The 20,598-nt window shown below is 47.4% G+C and overlaps 1 protein-coding gene across 1 annotated transcript in view; it reads left to right on the top strand.

Annotated features, from left to right (window-relative positions):
• Window positions 1-20,598, top strand: part of adgrl1a (adhesion G protein-coupled receptor L1a) — a 91,877-nt gene that overhangs the window by 51,072 nt on the left and 20,207 nt on the right. The window contains exons 5-9 of the mRNA XM_084037343.1: window positions 13,904-14,111; window positions 14,322-14,586; window positions 15,783-16,110; window positions 17,815-18,108; window positions 19,498-19,601. Of these exons, the coding sequence (XP_083893469.1) occupies window positions 13,904-14,111; window positions 14,322-14,586; window positions 15,783-16,110; window positions 17,815-18,108; window positions 19,498-19,601 (1,199 nt within the window). The remainder of the gene's footprint in view (window positions 1-13,903; window positions 14,112-14,321; window positions 14,587-15,782; window positions 16,111-17,814; window positions 18,109-19,497; window positions 19,602-20,598) is intronic.

Raw genomic sequence — 20,598 nt, 5'->3', positions numbered from 1 at the left:
ATGACATTCACACCCTCACATGTGCACACTTGCTCTCTACGGCTTTTTTTTCAACACAAGCAAAACAAAACAAGACAGTCATCTTCACCTGCTTTCCCTCTCTCTCTCTCCCCCTCGGCCTCTCTCTCTCTCTCTTTTCTTTCTCTCCCATACACTTATTATGCACGGACACACACATGTACACACTCACACAGAGCGCTAAATCCTTTTTTTTTCTTCATCGACAGAGCAACGCAACAGTAGCTGAGAGGGATTTTCACATGGGGGAAGGACAGAGTCCGATAAGCACTTCGCGCATACACCCACCGTACATGTGGGGTCGGCCCTTGTTGGCGATCACAGCAGCGTAACGCACACACCGCCCCACACTCGCACGCCGATTGACCCAGGGGCATGCCGCTGCCTTTATCGGGTGCCAAACACCTTTGCTGTCCCTCTGATTTCCAATAAAAATTAAAATTGGGCGCAGTGAGACTGGGAGGCAGGGGGGCGTTGTGTGTGTGCTGCACCTCACAATAGGAATGTTAACACAAACAGCAAAGGGCTTATTTTAGACCACGTCACCTGGAGCACTACACATTTCAACGTCCCCATGGTAACGGCTGACTTCCACACGGCACTACTCAGACCGCCAGGGCAGGTGTGACATACACACACGTCTACCTCACACTTACAAAAGGGGGACACACACAGTGACTCCCCTCCCTCCTCCCTCTCTGACTCGTCCTCCCCCCCAGCAAGCATGCACACACAAACAAGAGCACACTCACGCAGCCAAAGGAGCAGACACACAAAAGGATTATACGGCGTCGTGTTTATCCTCGTTCATGTGAAAATCTCCACTCAGTCTCCCCTCCTCCCTCTCATGTATTTCTCTCAACATTGATCCCCTCACTGTGCAGGAACACCTGGCTGGAGGGGAGGGGCAGTGGCGCTCCCCTCCACCAGGCAGAAGCGGAATTGGGGGTGCAGGAAGGGGTGCAATGACAATTGAGGGTGTTGGGGTGGTGGGAAACTGAGGGGGTATGGGTCTTCTTGGGGTGCATGGGCTGTTTGATTGATAAGGGTGGGGATATGGGGTGTTTCTCTCTGCTTTTTCCTCAGGTACAGATGTTTGAGGCCAGCAATGGGTTGGAGGCGTCGCCAAGCCGCTAACCTCCTTCACCCTCTTCTTCTTCTTTCATCTCTCTTCTAAAGTCTCTCACTCATCCCAGTCATCTTTCTCTTCCTTATTATCTCTCAGTCAATATCACCTGTTTCATGTCTCTTCACTACTCTACTGCTCTGTTCTGCTTTCCTCCCATTCTTCTTCTATTTATACTCTCCGTCCATGCAAACTGCCAGAGTATCTTATCATTCCATTCAGTCTCCTTCCTGTCCCTTTCTTTTTCCTTCTTTTACAGGTGGGACACAAATTTAAATACCCAACCATCTACCTCTGATGGAGAGGCTCCGAGAAACTCAGGGACTTCAAAGCAACTCTTTGCCCTTCCTCTGCCCTGTGTTTTTGTGCCCTCGGTTTACCTTTCGAGACTGTTGAGTCAGGTTGCAGCCACAGTCACAGATAAGAAGTTAGCCGAGTTTCTTGCCATTGGGGATCATTCTTTGGTGGGAATCTTTTCTTTACTGCCTTCCAAGAGGCGATGAGTGTTCTTCTCGAGTCTCCTTTGCCCTCCGTCTTTTAGTCGATGTTAGCTGTGGTCAGACTGACCCTCTCCAGGCATGTGACTCTTTTTGCTGTTCTTCTGGAAGCCCTGTGCTGTAGCTCGGTGCCCTCTATTGTACAGTCCAGAGAGGGTCAATGTAGCATTGCTTGGTTGTACCTGCCTCCTCCTCCACATGCATTCTAACCTTGTTTTTTTTCTCCCTCTGACTGCACAAGGGAGCGTGCTCTCTCTCTCTCCGCGAGGCAATCAAAGGGATGATTAAATAGCTGCTGAGTTGCATTTTTCACCCCCTCGTGTTTGGAGGAAAAAAAAAAAAACATTCATGATTGCATCTGAAGTATGGCATGGCATAGAAAAATTGGAAGCTGATCCCTCCGTGATGAAAACGTCCTGCGTCTCTGAGGTGACAAAGAAGAGCCAATTACCCCCGTCCGCCGCCACTCTCCGCCACTGGAGAAGCATGACCACGCCGCACTCACTCACACGCAGAAACAGAAACAAGTACACACAGCTCATACCGCAGGCTGCTCTACATGTGTGTCCCGATCTGACAAAGTAAATACGACCTGACACATTCAGACGCCGAGCTGCAACTGTTCATCCCAAAACCTAGTCACCGTCGCACCACACGCCACTCAACTTGGCCACTTTTAATTACCAGGAGAGGGGGCGCGCCGCTCTCTTCAGTTCTGCCTCAGCAGAGATTTGTCAAGATTAATTGAATTTGCTGCCGCTAATCGCTCTGGTAATGCCCCATCGTTCACGTCTAGCTGGGGAAACGCTGGGCACTCTTGGCATCACCCAAGGCTGATGCGTATTTTTCATCGGATGTCTCAACAAAGAAGGTGAACAACAGCGGGAGATGATGTGCTAAGGTTGTGTGTCACAGCAGCCGAGATGGTGTGCAGCCACGTTGATGGCTGTGTGTGATGTTAACGTCTGACAGGGTCCTCGATGAGCGTGTCACAAAGGCGCCGTGTTACCAGTCACCTGAGACAGCGAGGTGACAGCTGAAGCCAAGCAAGCAAACACACACAAACACACACACACACCACTGTCAGTTGAGCTCAAACAACGGTCCGGAACATGTGTGTGTTTGTGGCCGCGCGTGGGATCGCCTTGGCAAAATACAACATCCGCCAGCAAGTCAAATCATATCTCATCGAGCCAAAAAGCCCTGCGAGGCCTCCCCGCCACACAGCATTGTTTTTTGCCAGCCAGAACAGAACAAGACAAAACGGCTCAACAGAACTCTCATTTTGCACTGTCACAGCCTGCTGTAGCCTGCTGGATCCCATTAAGACATCACAGATCCATGCACACAGCTGCGGCGTGTATTTACTGCAGTGGAAACCCTAAACTGCAGTCTTAGCACAGATGTACACCAAGTCAAAGTAAATCTATCCCCCCCAGAGAACTCTACCTGTCCCCCCTCCTCCTCCTCCTCCAGGACACTGTGCTACATCATTATTGACTCCTAATGCTCTCCACTCGGCCTAGCCATGCTAGCCATGCCAGAGCCATTAGACATAGTGTTGTGCCCCCGCTACTTCATCAGCTGTAATTCCTCTTGTTGATATGCACAGGGCAGGGAGCTGAGGAAACTGCCTTTAAAAGCACCTACAGAGGCTGTATATCCTGCAGAGGTAACTCCATGTTCTCCCCTTTCACATTCCCAGCTTGTACCGTTGCCACTGTTTCACGTCATGAAATTGATTCCTCCCCCCACAAATGTATTCAGCGCTACCTATTCATTATGAGACATCGGCTTTTCTGGACACTAAGCCGCTGGAAGTGATAGTTGACTGGTTGGGAAGAGTTTGTCAGTAGAGAGAATAATGGCATTGTAATATGACACGTTTTGAGGCGAAGAAAAGGAAACACTTTGATGTAGCTGAAAATGAAATTCTATTAATATGTTCAGGGTCACCATTGAACGCGGGACTCGCGGATGTTTGGTGAATATGAAGCAGGCGGCTTTGCTCAGGATGTGCAACGGGATGGCTCTTTATCGTGAGAAATGGAAAGGGAGAGAAGGGAAGAAGGGGAAGGGAGAGGACGGAAGGAGCTGGAGAGGACATACTATCCCTCAGCGCGGTGAAAGAGACAGAGGAGGGCCAAGTTGTCCTGCAGTACAACAATGTGTGTGTATTTGAGAGTGTGTGTTTCTAGCTGTACTCATTAGTGGGGGAGTAATTGATAGGGTTGTAGAGAGCGCAGAGCAGAGTGATTAAGGGGAGAGAGGGCAGTGGCTTATTTCTCAAAAGGGCCCTGAAAAGAGAAATGCTGAATGAATCAGACAAACAGCCAAGGTGGCCTTAAACTAACCCCCCCGCTCACTGTGAGGACAGTTTGATGAGTTTCTGTCTTTTCTCTATGTCTGTGTGTGTCCTTAGGTGCGTGTGATGATCTCATGTGCGTCTGTGCTCAGTGTCTATTTTTCAGGGCAACCACCAGCAGAAGAAATGAAGTCAACGCTCTTCCATCGACCCTTTTTCTTCTTCTCCCTTTCTGCAGCCTTGAAGAATATTCTTTTTATCTCTCTCTCTTTCTCTCTGTCTACATATCACTTCTGTGCATCACACACATCATTTTGTCCCATTCAGGGTAACATAATCAGTTGTCCATTTCTGACATTTAGAATAGCATCTTTTGAGGACACGCTTGCATGAAGTGGACAAGCTCTGCTGATGTCTAGGAGGGAAAAAACACTAGCAGTTGTTTCAGTGAGGATGAAAACTGGATGTTCTCTGGTCGGTCTCCCCCTATCCTAACTTTGGAGCTAATGATTGCCCTCGCAGTTGGTGGTGGGGATGTAATGCTTTCTTGCCCCCTGCCCCAGCTTCACAGGACTCGCATCCGTAGCTTTGCCATGTTTACTCCTCTAGGCTGAAAATGGCTACCGTTCCCCGGGTCTTTGTGGGGGTTGTTTGTCCAATTTGATCTTGGCATGAGATGATAAATGATCAGCGATGCTGCCTCCGCTATATCGCCGGCAAGAAGCGAGGCCATCCCCCGCACAGATTAGGCTAATGCTACTAACTCTCCCTTTTTATTTTGCTGGCTATTTGAATCTTTACATCTCTGTCTCTCGCTCCCCCCCCCCCCCTTTTCTTTTTTATGGGCAACACCGCAGTGTGTCGTGACAATTTCTCAGGGCTCCCTGGGGATGTCAGACTTCCCTCGACACATACATGACAATCACGCCCGCGGCGGGGATCCACCAGTCATGTGCCTTTTGACGCGTGTCTTCCCGAGAGACATGACAGTCCACTCGCACGCCACTCGCGCCTTGGCAAACACAGATGTTCCCGCGCTGTAATGCGAAAGGCGGGGCCGAGATCCTTGCTAGCGTCCGCCTTCGAGTGCCCAGGTGCTCAAAGACCTCCACGGGTGTGGAGGCGACACAAGCGGGGGCCGAACACGGATGTGGAGGGAGCCACGCCTTACCTGCTGGAGTCGGCAGAGCCCTCGGTGTGACTCGACACGCCAACCTATTGATTCGTGTGAGATGAGCCCACTGTAGACATTTCTCTCATCTCTCTTTTGTCTCCACTTTTTTTTTCCCTCCCCCTCCCCCGACAGTGTCTGTTGGTTTCTCTCTGTGTTTCTGAGACGTTCCACTCTGTCAAGCCCTCCCTTTCCCCTGTTGTTTGTTCTCTTTTTCTTTGATGAGCCAGCATCGGCCAGGCAAGCCGGCAGCTCCCCATTGATTGGACGGTCGATGGGTTGAGTGTTTTCGCTGGCTTCTATAGCGAGCATCCTAACTCTGTAAATTGAGCAAAGCCAAAAGAAATGCTTTCTTTAGATCAAGGCGTCGCTCTAATATCAACACAGACTGTACATTGAGAGAGGAGGAGGAAGAGAGGGAGAAGGCAACTAGCCACAGATAGAGACATCCTCATCGCCACCTTTCCATCTACCATCCCGTCATCTCTCTCTCTCTTACTTCCACAGCTGAAGAGGACCGCCACGCCAAGACGCCCTCCCTTTTGGTTTCTCTCTCTAACAGGTTCCCGGAGCTGCACTTTGGGGTAGCAAGGGGAAGTGGGAGGGATGTGGCAATAAGAGGGGTGGAGGTGGGGTCGAGAGTGTGTGGTTGGGGGAGGATTGTGTTGTTGGGGGATTATTGATAAAGCTGAAATGAAATGGAAATGGATTTAAACTTAGGTCAGGCCATTTCCCCTCCTCATTTTCCATTTGAGCCATCCTTTCTCTGAGTAGCCAACCATAACACAGACAGATAGCTTGCTTAAAAATAATTAAAAAAAGAGAGCGAGAAAGAGAGAGAGAGAGAGAAAGGACAGCATTTTATTTAATCTCAATTTTCTCTTTTTTCCTGCACCTGTTTTTCTTTCGTTCTCTTCACTTTCCCTCTCTCTCTCTTCCTTACTGTCTCTCTCTTTTATCTTTCTATCTCCTTTTTCCGATGCTTGAATAGAAGTGGATCAAAAAGGTAAAGACCACAATGAACATAAAAACCACAGCTCGCCCCTTCCTCCCTTCTCCTCCTCCCTTGTACCCCCCTCCCCCTCCCCCCCATATCCCCTCCTAACCCAGCACCGTGTGTTGTGGTCATGTTTGATGTTGATATCCCTCCCTCCTCTTTCTCGATCTCTAATCGTCTCCTCTGCCCTTGTCTTTCTATCTATCTTTGAAATATAACCAAAAACTCTAAAACCCTTCTAGATTTCCTCCTTGGTTCTGATGACACCAGCCTGACCTGCACGCACGCACACACGCACTCACACAGACACACAAAACGGCATCATGGGAGGTCAGTCCAGTATCTATGAGAGATAAACGAGAGATTAACTTCATTCCTTTCCTGTGCAAAAGTGCATCTCAGCCATTAGTTGCAGTTAAACCTGTAGACAACATGCATTCATATCATCTCATGGATGGCAAATCCCTCCTCTTTTTTTCATGCCCCTTCCAAAACTATCTCACACTGTTGCCTCGCATACACATGACAATTCACACTTCTCATTACATTTCTCTAGTATCTTTCAGCTCATTTCGCTATTGCGATTTATTCGTCCCTCCAGATCTAAGAGAAAAAAAACCTCTGTCTCTCTACTTTACCAAGCTGCTCCTTTTTACAGTATCTCTCCCCCTCTTCTTTTGGGTTCCCAGGACCAATTCAAAGTTTGTTGTTGCTGTAATCTTGAAGCAAAACATTGTGTTAAGATAACACAGTTACTGGCCAACGTTGCTCTCTGTATCATTTTTACAGTATCCCATTTCCAGGTGCTTCAGTGTCCTTCTCTCATTCTGTCTCTCTCTTCCTTTTTTAAATAAATCACACTTCCATTTAACTACTTTTCTCACTGTCTCCTTACTCTTTATTTTTCTCTGTTGTGTTCCTCATCCTCCTTTTCTATTGTTCTCTTTCTCCCGCCTTCCTCTGATTGGTTTATCTCTCAGATCACATCTGGCCATCACAAGCAGCTGCAGGCTCTTTTGAGCATCTCTTACACTCCTCCTCCTCCTCCCCCTCTCTTCTCCCTCTCTCCGTCTCGCTTTTCTGAAGTTTGTCTGCACATGCACTGTGAACTTGTGCCCCCTCCCCTTGCTAAACCCATCCACATCAGTCAATCCCTCCTGGTTCCTTATGTATTCAAAGAGGCTCCGGAGGGGGGAGGAGAGGGGAGGGGATGGGGGAGGTGTATCCCCTGTATGGAGTGCTCCGGCTTCTTGTAATGGCCTCTCTGATACAGCAGAGCCTCGCCACAAGCACTCCTAAAGAGCCCCAATCAGCAGGGCCAGGCACCTCAATCACTCGCTTCTTAAAGAGGAGAGATAGAGCTGACCTATACCCAAGGTCACGGTGAGAGAACTGGCCATCAGCGCCAGAGTCCCAATGAGCCTTAACTCCCTCTCTCGGGTCCTCAACCTCCTCAACTCTCTCTGACCCCCCCCACCCCCCCACACTTACATCTGCCTCAGTCATTTCCCTGTCTGGCCCCATGGCTGGATCCATATGTCAGAGGAATTAACTCCTATAGAGATTGCCATAAATGGTTTACGACCCCTTGTCCAACCGTCTGTTGTCGTGTCCATGGCTTTTCATTAACATGGATCATTGTCTCACATTTTTCTCCCACCGCAAGCAGCCATTTTAGCTTACCGAGAGTAAGCACCGCTTGCGGTGGAATAGCAAGCCACAAAACCATCCTCCTCCTCCTCCTTCCGCTGCTTCAGCCTCACCCAACTAGTTATTTTTATTTACTACTCTCCCTCCCACTAACACTGATATGAATACCCCATTCCTCTGTCTGCACTCCTCCCCTTACCCACCTTAATCCATCCCCCCACTGCTGCTCAACACACCTCCTTTAACTGTTTATGGCTGAATTAACATTCCAGACCTGTGTCTTGTCCGTGTCTGTCAAATTAATCCCCACTGATTGATCAGCTGATTGACAGATTTGGATTGGGATGACGTGCGCCGCGCGATGATGATGTCACACGCAGGAGATCCTGTTCAATGAATGTCCAACGCTTTGTCCACCTACCTACTTTAGGCTATTTTAAGACTATGTCGGCGTCAGCCGCCTCCCCTTCTACGCATCACTCCCTCTGTCCCTTTTCTCACCCTTTTTGCTGACAGTCAAGCAGAGTGCACAACCCACATCATTACGGTATTTCCTTTATCACTGCTGACAGGACCAAACCAGTGTCCGCTATATTTTCTCACCTCCAGTCGGTTTGCTTCTGAAGAAAGAGAAGGAAGCAGTGTGTTGGAGGGGAGGGAGGGGGTCATGCAAGGATAGAGTCATCGCTGTGGAAAAGTGAGGGAATGAGTGAGAAACCAGTCCATCGTGTGACAGGGAGACAAAGAATCACTGCAAATGGAGGGAGAGAGGGAGAGCGGTCGCTATAGAGACGATGAGTCAGGTAGCATCGCCTCATTAGGAATGACCCACAACACACAAGCACGGTCATGTGACCGAGGCGGTGCAGACACCCTATTCAATAGCACAGGGAGATAGTGAGGAGCGTGGGGATTGACTGTACATGCACAAGTCACATTGCATTCTTCCAGCCGAAGAACAGAGAGGTGAGTGAGCGAGGCAGGTGGTCGTGAATATAAATCACGGCCGCCGGTTTCAGGACCTTTATGGAGAGACAGCACCTCTAGGCCTGAGTCTCCGTAGGAACATGCAGGGCGGTGGCAGGCTAGGCTAATGTTACAGCCACGCAGGCTTACCGTTACCCCACAGCTCAAATCTCAGTCTCTAGCCTATATTGTACTGTCGTCTACTGTATCTGCAGCCGTGTCCCGACCAACTTCCCTGTCACTCAGTGTCAGCTTCTCTCCGACGCAGATAAGACTTTGCTTTCAATGGACGCTATCTCTAGCTGTTGCCAGCTTTTTGGTCTCAGTGAAGGGTATTCTCTGGGGTGAATGTTTGGGTTGATAAAAGGTGCCAGTTTGACACCTGCCTCTTCCACTGTCTGGCTGGACAGTGTGTGTACGTGCGTGCATTGTCTGAGTGTTTGTGTGTCCTAAGGGTGTATGTGTATATATGTCTGTGCACGGCTGTTTGTACTGTATTGTGTCTTTTTACTCCCATGACTTGACCCCCTTGTGGTCTAAAAGGAAGCAGAAACACAATGGGAGCCCCTCCCGTCTCCTTCATCATTCCTCTCTTCTCTCTCTCTCTCTTACTATATGTCAATCCTCAACAGATTAACTCACTCCTAATTCTCATTTCACAGGAAATAACCTATTTACTCTCTCTTAGTCCACTCCGCTCTCTCTTCTTGTTTGCACACACAGAACACGCTCACATCCTTCTTCACGCTCTCTCTCTCTCTCTCTCTCTCTCTGCACACATGCATGCCCACACATACACACAAATACACCGTAAGACACAGCGGAACACACTAATGGGCCGATGAATGCGCACCAACATACCATCAGGAGACCAACTGCACACACATTAACCCTTAAAGCCCATTAACTGTGCAGCATGGACGCGGGGTACCATGACATGCTCCATTGTGCCCCCTGCTGCCTACGTGCTGCACCTGCCAGTAACAGGTGCGGGATTCAATTAGAGCAGCATGCTCTCAGCAGTTAGCCCTGTGAGCAGGCCATGACTATGGACTGGGCAAAGGCTCAGGCCAGCAGAGACCTCAGATCCCCCTCCCCTCCCAAAAAAAAAACCCAGAGGACGCCACTTTAGAAACAGCTGCCAACCATTGGCAGGGGGTGTTTAGATCATCAAAGTTGTACATTCGCCATCACCACGACGCTGTCACATCAAACATAAAAAAAAAAAAGCATGGATTGCAGAAGACAACCAAAATGAAAAGTCTAAATTTAGCCTAAAGCTGTCAGCGCTCACTTTTAATTGCGTTACCAGTCGATCACAAATTGCAGCGAGACACTAATGGGAGATATTTACTGTCATTTTCAGAAAAGTACTGGCGCTTTAATCATTTTATACTGCAGCCTCATATTGACAAGTACCAGCTGACCTGTGCCTGGGAAGGGGATTATGGAGATAAATAGTCAATTATTACAGCACTATTTCCCTGTATGTGTGGCAGTAATTGGCATGCTAGAGTATGATAGCTACAGCCTGGGTTTTAATCCCTGATAAGGTAAGTTTCATTAGCCATCTGGCTAGTTTGTAGGGTAAAGAAGGGTTGCGTCTGCGCTGCCTGATGACTTCACTGGGATGATCATGACTACAAGATTTCCAACCGCACCGAAATAGGAATTAATCTAACTATCTCACATAATCCCAGATGGCTCTTACTCCAGCTAACCTGCTCTAGCCAGGATAGGATAACGCCTAATCTCAAGATTTACGCCTAATGTCTAATGCCTAATACCTCATTCATACTGTGGCCATAATAGCCCTTTGTACTACAGACTGTACTGTTAAGGTTTGACTACTCCGACTTCCCAGCTCTCCGATCGCCCTTCACAGTTAGCAGAGAGAAAGAGGCGGAAAGAGCTGGTAAACAGGAAGGCAGCCGGGAAGGCTGGGGAGCGCAGGTCAGAGTTAATGAAGCCCCCTAGGCAGGGTTTGCAGGGTGTGAAGCGTGGCCATTGTTTCTGTTTGGCCTGTGAGAGTGTGTGTGTGTGTGTGTGTGTGTGTGTGTGTGTGTGTGTACAGTACAGCCTGGAGGCCGCTGATGAGGCCCTTTGACACCGAGCCCACCCGCTGGCTGGTTCATTAGAATAAACCCAGCCTCGCCGATCGGCAGCCGGCAGGGTTCGTGTGCGAGAGGAGGGGTAGAGAGTGGAACATGGAGGAGGAGGAAGGCAGAGGAGAACAGACAGACTACGCTGCGCCGCAGTGTTATTGTGATGATGAGCCCAATAGAGTACAAACTGCTACCAATTTAGGACAGGACCGGAAGGTCAGGTGCAATAATGAACAGAATCGTGTGGTATTTTAGGGGGAACGCTGCGGCGGGCAATATGTGGCGACAGCAAATTGCATTGCAGACCGCAATAACTATTTTGGTGCCATGATAGATTGCAGTGCATTCGTGTCTCTCCCCTACATGTTCTAGTCATGGCTCATGAAACTTCATGGCCGCTCTTCCTCTTAAGCTCCAGATCAAATCCTCACCTTTTATCATCGCTTATCAAATTAGAATAATGTATACAGTAATTTAGCAAAATGCTACATAAGAATAATATAAAAGAATAGGATTACATATTTTACAGGCTATAGTTAAGACAAGCTAACCAGGCAGCAGCCAATGTTTGCATTCACTGTGAGCGAGTCGACGATAAAATCGTGTTAAATATTAGGAGCTCAAATTCATTACTAATGTTGAATCACGTATTGAATTACTTACTCTTCATCCCCTGTGGATAAAAAGGTCCCTCCATCACATCGTGTTGCTGGCAACATGCTGCTCCACTCCCCATGACGAGTGCATCTCGAGCAGCAGCTCCTCCTCCTCACAAAAAAATGAAACAAATGGGTTTTGTTCTTTTATTTCTGTCACTTTGAATGATTTTAACTTACGATGATGGAGATTGGATATGACCAGGACGGTCTCCATTCCCTTTCATGATGGTTCAGGGAGGAGGGTTTCACCGTGGCAGCTAAGAGAAGTTGGATGCTAGCGTTCCTATTAATACTTTTCTTTAGTTGTCAGCCTTGTTTTGTGACGGGAGGAACGGACTTGCATGTTCGTGTTTCTTTGTCCTTTATTCTACCTTGAGGCAGGGTTTGTTTATGGGTCACCTACATGCGGAGCCGCTGCATTGCTTTCTGCATGCTGTTTATTTCTCTATTTACAGTATGTACTTTTGAGGCAGTGTCCTACTTTAAGTGTTTTTTTAATTTTTTTATTCCCTCTATCTGCTCTGATAATACCTCACACTTTATGGCGTTTATTTTTTCTTTGCAGTAAACTCGTGCTGTTCGGATTGATAAAAATGTCATATTTATTAGTCGACATAAATGTAAGTCAAGAAATTCATTGTTCAGCCATCTGAAAGTGCAAGATTTAACCATTCTTTGAACATTAGTTTGCATATTTCAGTCACCCACGTTCATATTTGCAAAGCAAACACCTCAGGCATCCCTGCTTTCGAGGGAGCGTTTTGGTTCGACAACGGAGCATGACAAGCCTTCTCCCTGTGAAGAGTTTGTATTCAGAGTGTTTGTTTATGCCTGAGCTTGATTAGATTCCTGTTTGGCTGCCGGTCTCAATCCCTGTTGGACACTCTCAGAGAGAACAGGCTGATTCCTAAGTGGCCCAGCACCACATATCACCAACCGCTAACAACAACAGCAGCGCGACGACAGGCAGCGGAAACAGAAAAAAAATAAAAAAATAAACTGGATTTCCAAAAGCCTGAAGCTCCTCCATCTCTCTATTACGATTCCCCTCCTGCTCCAGACTCCATGCAATATTCAAGACGGTTTGAGCCTACACTGATCCATCACTCTAACAGTCACTGTGCGACAGCGTATGTATGCGTGCATGCATGACGTGTACTATCCTTGGTGTGTATTAGGATGGTGTGCGTGTGTGTGTGTGTGTGTGTGCATCTGTGTGTCATCTGTGTCCAAATGCCCCTGCAGTGTCCAATTAGTTCAGAGATATGTTCAATCATGGGCTGACCAGCAGGTGTCTACTTCTGTCGCAACCCCAAGCCAGAGAGCCACATAAATAAGTTGGCAGAGGAGACGTGGGGACTCCTCAGCTGTTTTATTCTGTAGTGCCTCCAACTCTCTCTCTCTCGCTCTCTGTGTGTGTCGCTGGTACCACTGTGACGTCAGTGTGGCGAGGATGCCAACAGCTTCCCTCATATATCACCTGACATGCCCAGTGGTCCCAGGGCACTCTCTCTGTCAGGCAGGAACACAGTACGTCAGCCAGCCAATTTACACCAGTCCCAAATGGATGACCCCCCCACCACCACCTGCCTCCAGTAGACATCCCCTGTGTTTTCTGCGTGTTTCTATGTTTTCCTGTTGGGTGTACGGATTGTATTTGTGTGTGTGCATCAATATCTGTTTGGAATAGGGATTGTTGTTTATGTTTGTACTTGTGTGTGTGTATGCGTGTGTGTGCATGTGTGTGTGTGTGAAGCCAAGTTTCAGGTGCGGAGGAAGGGGAGGTCTAGCCAACCTCACATCTTTACCCCAGGATGCTTTTTTTTTCCTTCTTTGAGGCATTACTCTTGACTGAGAGCCAAATTTGAGTCCTAATAAAACAAGCTGCACAATTACTGTTTTACCACCCAGAGCAGAGCGGAGCAGCAGAGGCCCTTTGAAATAGAAAATGCACAATCAAATAAAAAGTAGGCCAAGATAAATTAGATTAGGGGCTACATCTAAGCCGCCGCGGCAGCCAGAAATTTCCCATTTATCATATTCAGACGTTTTTTTCCGACCACAATGCGGATGTTCTACAAATGAGCTTTTATATGTTCCTTCATTTTAAATCTGATATTGTACCTCTCCTAACTCCCCCACTCTCCCCACTTCTCTCCCATTCTCCTCCAACTCTTTGTCTCCTTTTCAATTCTCAACTTACTTTTATCTACTCACATCTTCTTTTCCGTCTCCTCCACGTTGTTCTATATTTTATGGTCTTTGGCCTTTTCCCCATTTCCTCTCTCCCTTCCCTCCCCCCCCCCCGCCATCTCCATGACATCTTTCATTTTTACAATGCTTTGTTTTCATTTTCTATCTCTTCCTTTCTTCCCTCCTCTCTGCTCCAACACACCTCCTCTGCTCCAGTCTTTGTGTGTCCGGGGACGCTGCTGCGGGTTCAGGCAGCCAGCTCTCTGCAGGAGGCGGAGCATCAGGCAGGGGCATGGTGTAAGGACCCGCTGCAGTCCGGGGACCGTCTGTACGTCATGCCCTGGACCCCCTATCGAACCGACATGCTGTATGAGTACGCCTCCTGGGAAGACTTCAAACAGAACCGAGCCACCACCACCTACAAGTGAGGGCGCCTCCCACTGTCCCGGATGATCAAATAGCATCTGCTGTTGTATTGATTTATTGGCTTTTGATGTGGATATGGATGGTGATAGCAGGGAGCGTCCCACTTGCTCACAGTGTGACCATCTTGTAGGATTGTGTCAAGCAGGGTGAATGAATTGACTCGTTTGCCTGAATTTCTTCACCCCACCGTGTGATTCTCTCTCAACAGGTTGCCCAACAGAGTCGACGGCACGGGGTTTGTGGTGTACGACGGCGCCGTGTTTTACAACAAAGAGCGAACGCGCAACATCGTCAAGTACGACCTACGGACGCGCATCAAGAGCGGCGAGGCCATCATCACGAACGCCAACTACCATGACACGTCGCCATACCGCTGGGGAGGGAAATCGGATATCGACCTGGCGGTGGATGAGAACGGCCTCTGGGTGATCTACGCCACCGAGGCCAACAACGGACGACTTGTAGTCAGCCAGGTGGGAGAGCGGCGCTGCACAGCAGGGGGTGGGATGTGGATTAGCCTATATGAGTTGAGGATTATATCAAAATCTCATCTACTACTCGGATGAAAGGTCACCTGTCACACATGAATTACTTACTTCTGAGATAACAAAAGTGCACGGACAAATGAGATGCTGCTGGCCGAGTAAGTCATATAAAAATGATCTGCAAACGGTTGAATCTAAAGTCTAATCTTCACTAGTAAGGTAAAGAGTTTATGGAAGGTTTCTTTCAGGCTTTGAACATCATATGATTCACAACCATAAAAAATGTGGCAATGGCCGGTTGTCTACCCGTTTGTACATCAATAGTTTACAATCATATAATGTGCACACTGTTGTAAACACATCACATTACGTTGCCCTGTTTAGTTGACGCACTCCGAACACAATCCATCACCGTGAACTTTAGAACATTCATATTTTAACACCAGTTGGCTCTCCGTTTCTTAACAAACAAAACTGCAATCAGCCAGCAACTTTCCACACAAACAGAGTTTGAATTAATGTGTTGTTCAGATAGACGGGTCCCATTTATTATCACTATCTTTGACCTAAGCATGAAATTGTTTTTCTAACTGTATAAGTTAAGCTATCCATCTAAGATATCAAAACCCCTGCATGAGCGATGAGAGTGTGGAATAATGGAGCAACAGAGTAATAAATAAGGATGTGATCACTTTCATCATTGAGGAATTGTTTTGGTTGTGGGGAGATTTTGAGCAACAAACACATGGAGGTCTTTATTATGCCTCGCCATACAGTTTGTAGGTGGAGTAAATTGAGTGAAAAGCAGCTTTGCATTAAAGCAAAGAAATATCTCTTCTCCCAAGCTTAAGCCGTGGGTTTAATTACTTTTTGAATGTTTTTACAAGCGATTATAAATCTTTACATTACAATACAGGAGTTCCATTTCTGCTGCCGTGAGCTCATTTAAACATGAGTAATAATGGTAATGTTGCATCCAATCGTTTTCAGAGTTTAATGATACATAAAACTGCACACGTAGAAAGGATATCAAGAGATCTTATACAAGTAGACTTGCTCATTTATTCCTGAAGGCATTTGACTTTGTACTTTAATGACTTCTTAAGCCGAGACTCTGAGAGATAGTATAACCCCCCCTCCCCAACCCCAGTATGACCATTTCAACATTTCCTCTTTGCCCATAGGTGAACCCTTACACCCTGCGTTTCGAAGGCACCTGGGAGACCAGCTTTGACAAAAGGATGGCATCCAACGCATTCATGGCGTGCGGTGTGCTCTACGCAGTGCGGTCCGTCTACCAGGACGACGACAGCGAAGCGGGCGGCGACCTGATTATGTATGCCTACAATACCAACCGAGCCCGCGAGGAGCCGGTCAACATCCCTTTCCCCAACCCCTATCAGTACATCTCTTCTGTGGACTACAACCCTCGAGACAACCAGCTTTACGTCTGGAATAACTACAATGTGCTGCGCTACCCACTGGAGTTTGGACCACCGGACCCCACCACGGGTAAGGAGTGATCCCAGCGAGTGACACAGAAACACAGTCGCAGAGAAGCTTGTTAAGATCGACAAGGTTATATATATGTCTGGGTATCGTTTCAATAATGACAATGCCAGTACCAATTCCAGTACCCTCAAAGTTATTCAGACACAAAAATCCAAAACGCCAAGTAATGGAATATTAGATGACAGAACATGGAACTTCAAAGTTGTTTTTTCTATTAATTGAAAATGTTAAAATATTAAAACAATTATAAAACAATTGGGCAAATATTAGGCAAATATTGGGCAAATATTGTACTTTTTACTTTTTTGACAATAGAGATAATTACTTAAGCAACTTTGCATATTCACATTCCTACTAGTATATTTTGATGGCAATACTTTTGTACCTTTACTTCCATAATATTTTGAATGCAAAACTTGTAATAGAGTGTATTTACAACGTGCTAAATCATTTAAATCACATTGATCGTATAAATATGAATGGCGATGACGAGGCAAAAACAGTCGCACTCACAAAGAATGGTAAAGGAGACAGGTCTGTTTCCAGATGGGTCGGGTTGGTTGCCGCCATCGTCGCAGAAACTGTGGCGGGGCAAATTAGACATTGGAGGGCCGCCACAGTCGAGGTAATTAATAGGAAACACTGATGTCAATGGAAGCTCTGCGGGTGTTCCACTGACTAGCTAATCACAGCTGCACTGCACAGCACTCAAACAGCGATTACCGCTGATAACGCCGTCCCCCAACCTTGCATATTAAAAGGATCTGCACAGATTTGAGTTCTGGATCTAGTTTGCTAGATCTGGGCACAAAAAACGATCGACTGCAGGTATCATTTGACTGTATTCACAATGACATTTCCCATGATTATTTCATATTCGTAGAACATTCAATGTTCAAAAGGCAAATGCAGAATGTGTTTGTGACGTATCTTATCTGACATTTGGATGCCTCAGATATCATATCATTGTATTTCCATCCCCAGCCATGGGGATGGAAATACAGTAAAGAGCAGCCTCTCAGGTATGACTGCTAGAGCACTTCATATCAACTTCTCTGTGTCATGGATAATGAAAAAGTCATTCTGAAATGATAAGGGGGAGGATGAAATGAGAGCACCCCACTCCATTTTGGCAGTCCATCAATATGAAGGGAGGTTTGGCTGGATTTTAGGCCTGCATCTGAGCCGAATAAAGGCCTGTATGAAACTAGAATTAGGCCCAGAGAGAGTAGAGAGGCAGAGACGCACGGGAAGAGGCATTCAGTGTGCGCGCTGCCTCTGCGTTTGATCAGTTAGGATTTTGTAGTAGTGATGTGTTGCTTTTATCTTCGCATTAGGTTTGGTTGTTAGCGATGGTGACTCTGATACATTTGATCAATTATTTACTTCTCCCTGACTTGTAACGATGCGTTCTCTCCACCTCCTCCCCTGCTCCTCTCATCTCTCTGGAGAGCACGCTTTGAGAGGCTCCAAAAAAGTATTTGTCACCCCAATTATTGTCAGGCTAACTTTTGAACTCAACTTCAGAGAGACATCTAAAATTCATATGCATGTGTACTTCAATCTCTTGATATATATATATATATATTTATGTTATTTTTCTGTCGGCTTTTGCTGCTCTCTAATAAATCCCTTGCATCCTTTTATAACTCCATAAATGTCTCACTCACTCTGGGTCTGGCCTCTTCTCTCTGTGTTCCTCAGGCCCTCTGACCACCACCCAAGTGACCACCACTCCTCCAGCCAGGCCCTTCACCTCCAGCGCCAACCCCACTACCGCCCGCCCTCTGGCCCCCACATCACGCCCGATCGGCTCCATCAACAAGCACCCTGATCTCCGCCCAATCACAGCCACTGTGCCCGTCACCCGCCGGCCGCCACGCCCTCCTCAAGGCCCGGAGCCCCACGTCTGTGAGGCCAAGCTGGTCCGCGGTGTCCAGTGGCCCACCACGCAGAGAGGGGAAACCGTAGACCGCCCGTGTCCCAAAGGATCTCTAGGTGAGGCCATCTGCATGTGTGTATTTTTAAACCGGCGATGGATGAAACATTCGGCGTTTCATGTGGAAGTAAGCTAATATGTGATGTTCCTCCATGCATGTGGATGTTTTTTGTGCTCGCAATATCTCTCTCAGCATGTGCCCAAGTGATCAGCATGTTTGTGCTTGTTTTCTTTCCACCGGTGTCCTTTTCTGTCCCCGCGTTGGTCCCACCAGCAGGCACCGTCCCCGTGGACTCGCACATGAAAGCCCGTCCTCCACACACACGAAACGGCTCATCTCCCAAAGAAACCGAGCTGATTGAAAGTGGCGAATAACAAACCGATAGGCTAGACAACACAGGCTTCAACTCCCTTCGTGCTAGTTCCCATACCTCTGAAACACGTAGCAATCAAAAAGACATCTCGCTTCATCTCCCTCTCCAACGCCGTTTTGCCGCCGCTGTATGTTCTCTCCGTGAACGGCGGTAACATTAAATTAGCAGCTGGCTTAATTGCCGCGTGTTGGCAGCGCTCTCAAACCCAATCTGTGGTCGATGGAGGAGTACAGAGAAAAGCGGGCGAGAGGGGGAAAAAATAATCAGTGGGAAAGAGAGAGAGAGAGAGAGAGAGAGAGAGAGAGAGAGAGAAGGCAGTATGAAATGCAACACCACATCTGCTCTGATCCCTCTACAACTGTGAAGCGTTGCTGCATTGTCTTTGTCATCTGCTCTTCCGTTCTGCCCCTCTCTCTCTCTCTCTCTGTGGTCTCTCTTCTCCTCTTTTCCCTGCCTCGTCTTTGTGACTTGATGTCGGTTATTTGTGTTAGCAGCGGCGTATAGATTCTTCTCTGGTTTTATGCCCGCATGGTGTCCTTTCTCTGAACCCACGTAACTAGAGAACGCTAGCTGGGAACGAGGGCTGGCGGAAGGTGCTTCACTTCAGGTGTTTTTTTTTCCCCATTTGACAGCGAGGGTATCATACCTGATGCCTTTGGTGTGCGCGTCTGCATGCGCACAGTAAATGCCGCGCGTTATGTCTGCATGTGTTCCTCAAACCACTCCTTTTTAGAGCATGAAAGCTTTTTCCGCCCATGCTGCCTTCTTCTGCCCTTTCTCTTCCCTTACTTTCTCACTGCACTACACTCTATTATTGAACCATTTCCACTTCTGACCCATTTTTTTACTCGACCTCCTCCTTCCCTCACATCTTCAAACACTTATTACATTTGAAAATTCATTTCATTCCGTTTTTCTTGGCTAGGAAAAAAAAAAAGAAGATCTCTCACTTTTTTTTTAGGTGGTCATTCCTCTTCCGCCACACTTTCCTCTTTAATTGCAGACACCTAACGCTTATTATCTCTCCATTACTTCCCCCCTTCCTCCGTTTCCTCTCCCTCTGCTCGTCTCCAGGCATCGCTTCGTTCCAGTGCTTGGCGGAGCAGGTCATGTGGAACCCGCGGGGTCCTGACCTGAGTAACTGCACCTCCCCGTGGGTCAACCAGGTGGCCCAGAAGGTGAGACCTGGAGCCGTACCCCCTTGCCATGGGTCCGTCCCCTTCCTCTGCCCCCACTGCCACGGCCATCCTCCCTGTCCACTTCCACACACACATTAACATATCTCTAAGGCTGGCCTGATTAAAATACAGACTCATTTCAACTGGCCCTTCGTTACAAGGCATCTGCTCTTGATACTTAATTAACTCTCTTTTTTTTAATAATATTCTTTAATCACAGCTCGCTTGAAGGATCTTTAAGAATCAGGCTTCGGGGCCTCACAGCTTGCAAAGTTCTCCGCCACTTCAACTTCTCCATCATTGTCTCATGTGATGCATTATATATGTGCAGTGGCTAAACATCATGGTTTCTAGATGATGCACAATGATTTCAACTTCACTGGCCGCTAATTAAATCGCCAAATTGTGCGTGTTGCTTTGTACACTGTGGTAATCTGATCAATCCCTGAATTGGCCGTCAGATCAGATTTTCGTCTGTATAAATGAGCATAAAAAGTACGCTGGTTAACGTGGCTTCATTTCTGCGGGAGAAAACCCTTCATTATTCAGCCATGCCTACACTCAATCGGCTTTCTCACGTGCCTGGAAGGGAAAGCAACATCCCGGTGAAAAGTAACATCGTTGGAAGAATCCATTAGACCTTCTCCTTTTGGCAAAAATCAATTGCAATTGCAAAGTGGTTGCTAAAGGTGTGATTTGCAAGTGAAACAGAAATAGGGAGCATAAAAAGTTCACGATGTGTTCTACAAGGTCTGTCTTTGTTTACAATGATGCAAGAGGGGCTGATAATACCCCCTTTTTTGGGGGGGGGGTGGCTCTGGGGAAATCTGATCGCTAAACAAACAGTGAGTTTGTTGTTTGTACTGGAACTAACTCAAAACACGGGGTTTCTTGTAACGTTAGTGTGCGTGTGAACATTTAACAGGATTTGTTTTTTTCTCGCTTTGAACGCGGATCCCCTTTTATCCTCCTCATACCGTCGCCGCATGTAAAACAC

Source organism: Eutrigla gurnardus (genome assembly GCF_963514095.1).
Source record: "Eutrigla gurnardus genome assembly, chromosome: 20".
Taxonomy (NCBI): Eukaryota; Metazoa; Chordata; class Actinopteri; order Perciformes; family Triglidae; genus Eutrigla; species Eutrigla gurnardus.
The sequence above is the reverse complement of the archived record's forward strand: the minus strand, read 5'-3'. Positions and strand labels throughout refer to the sequence as shown.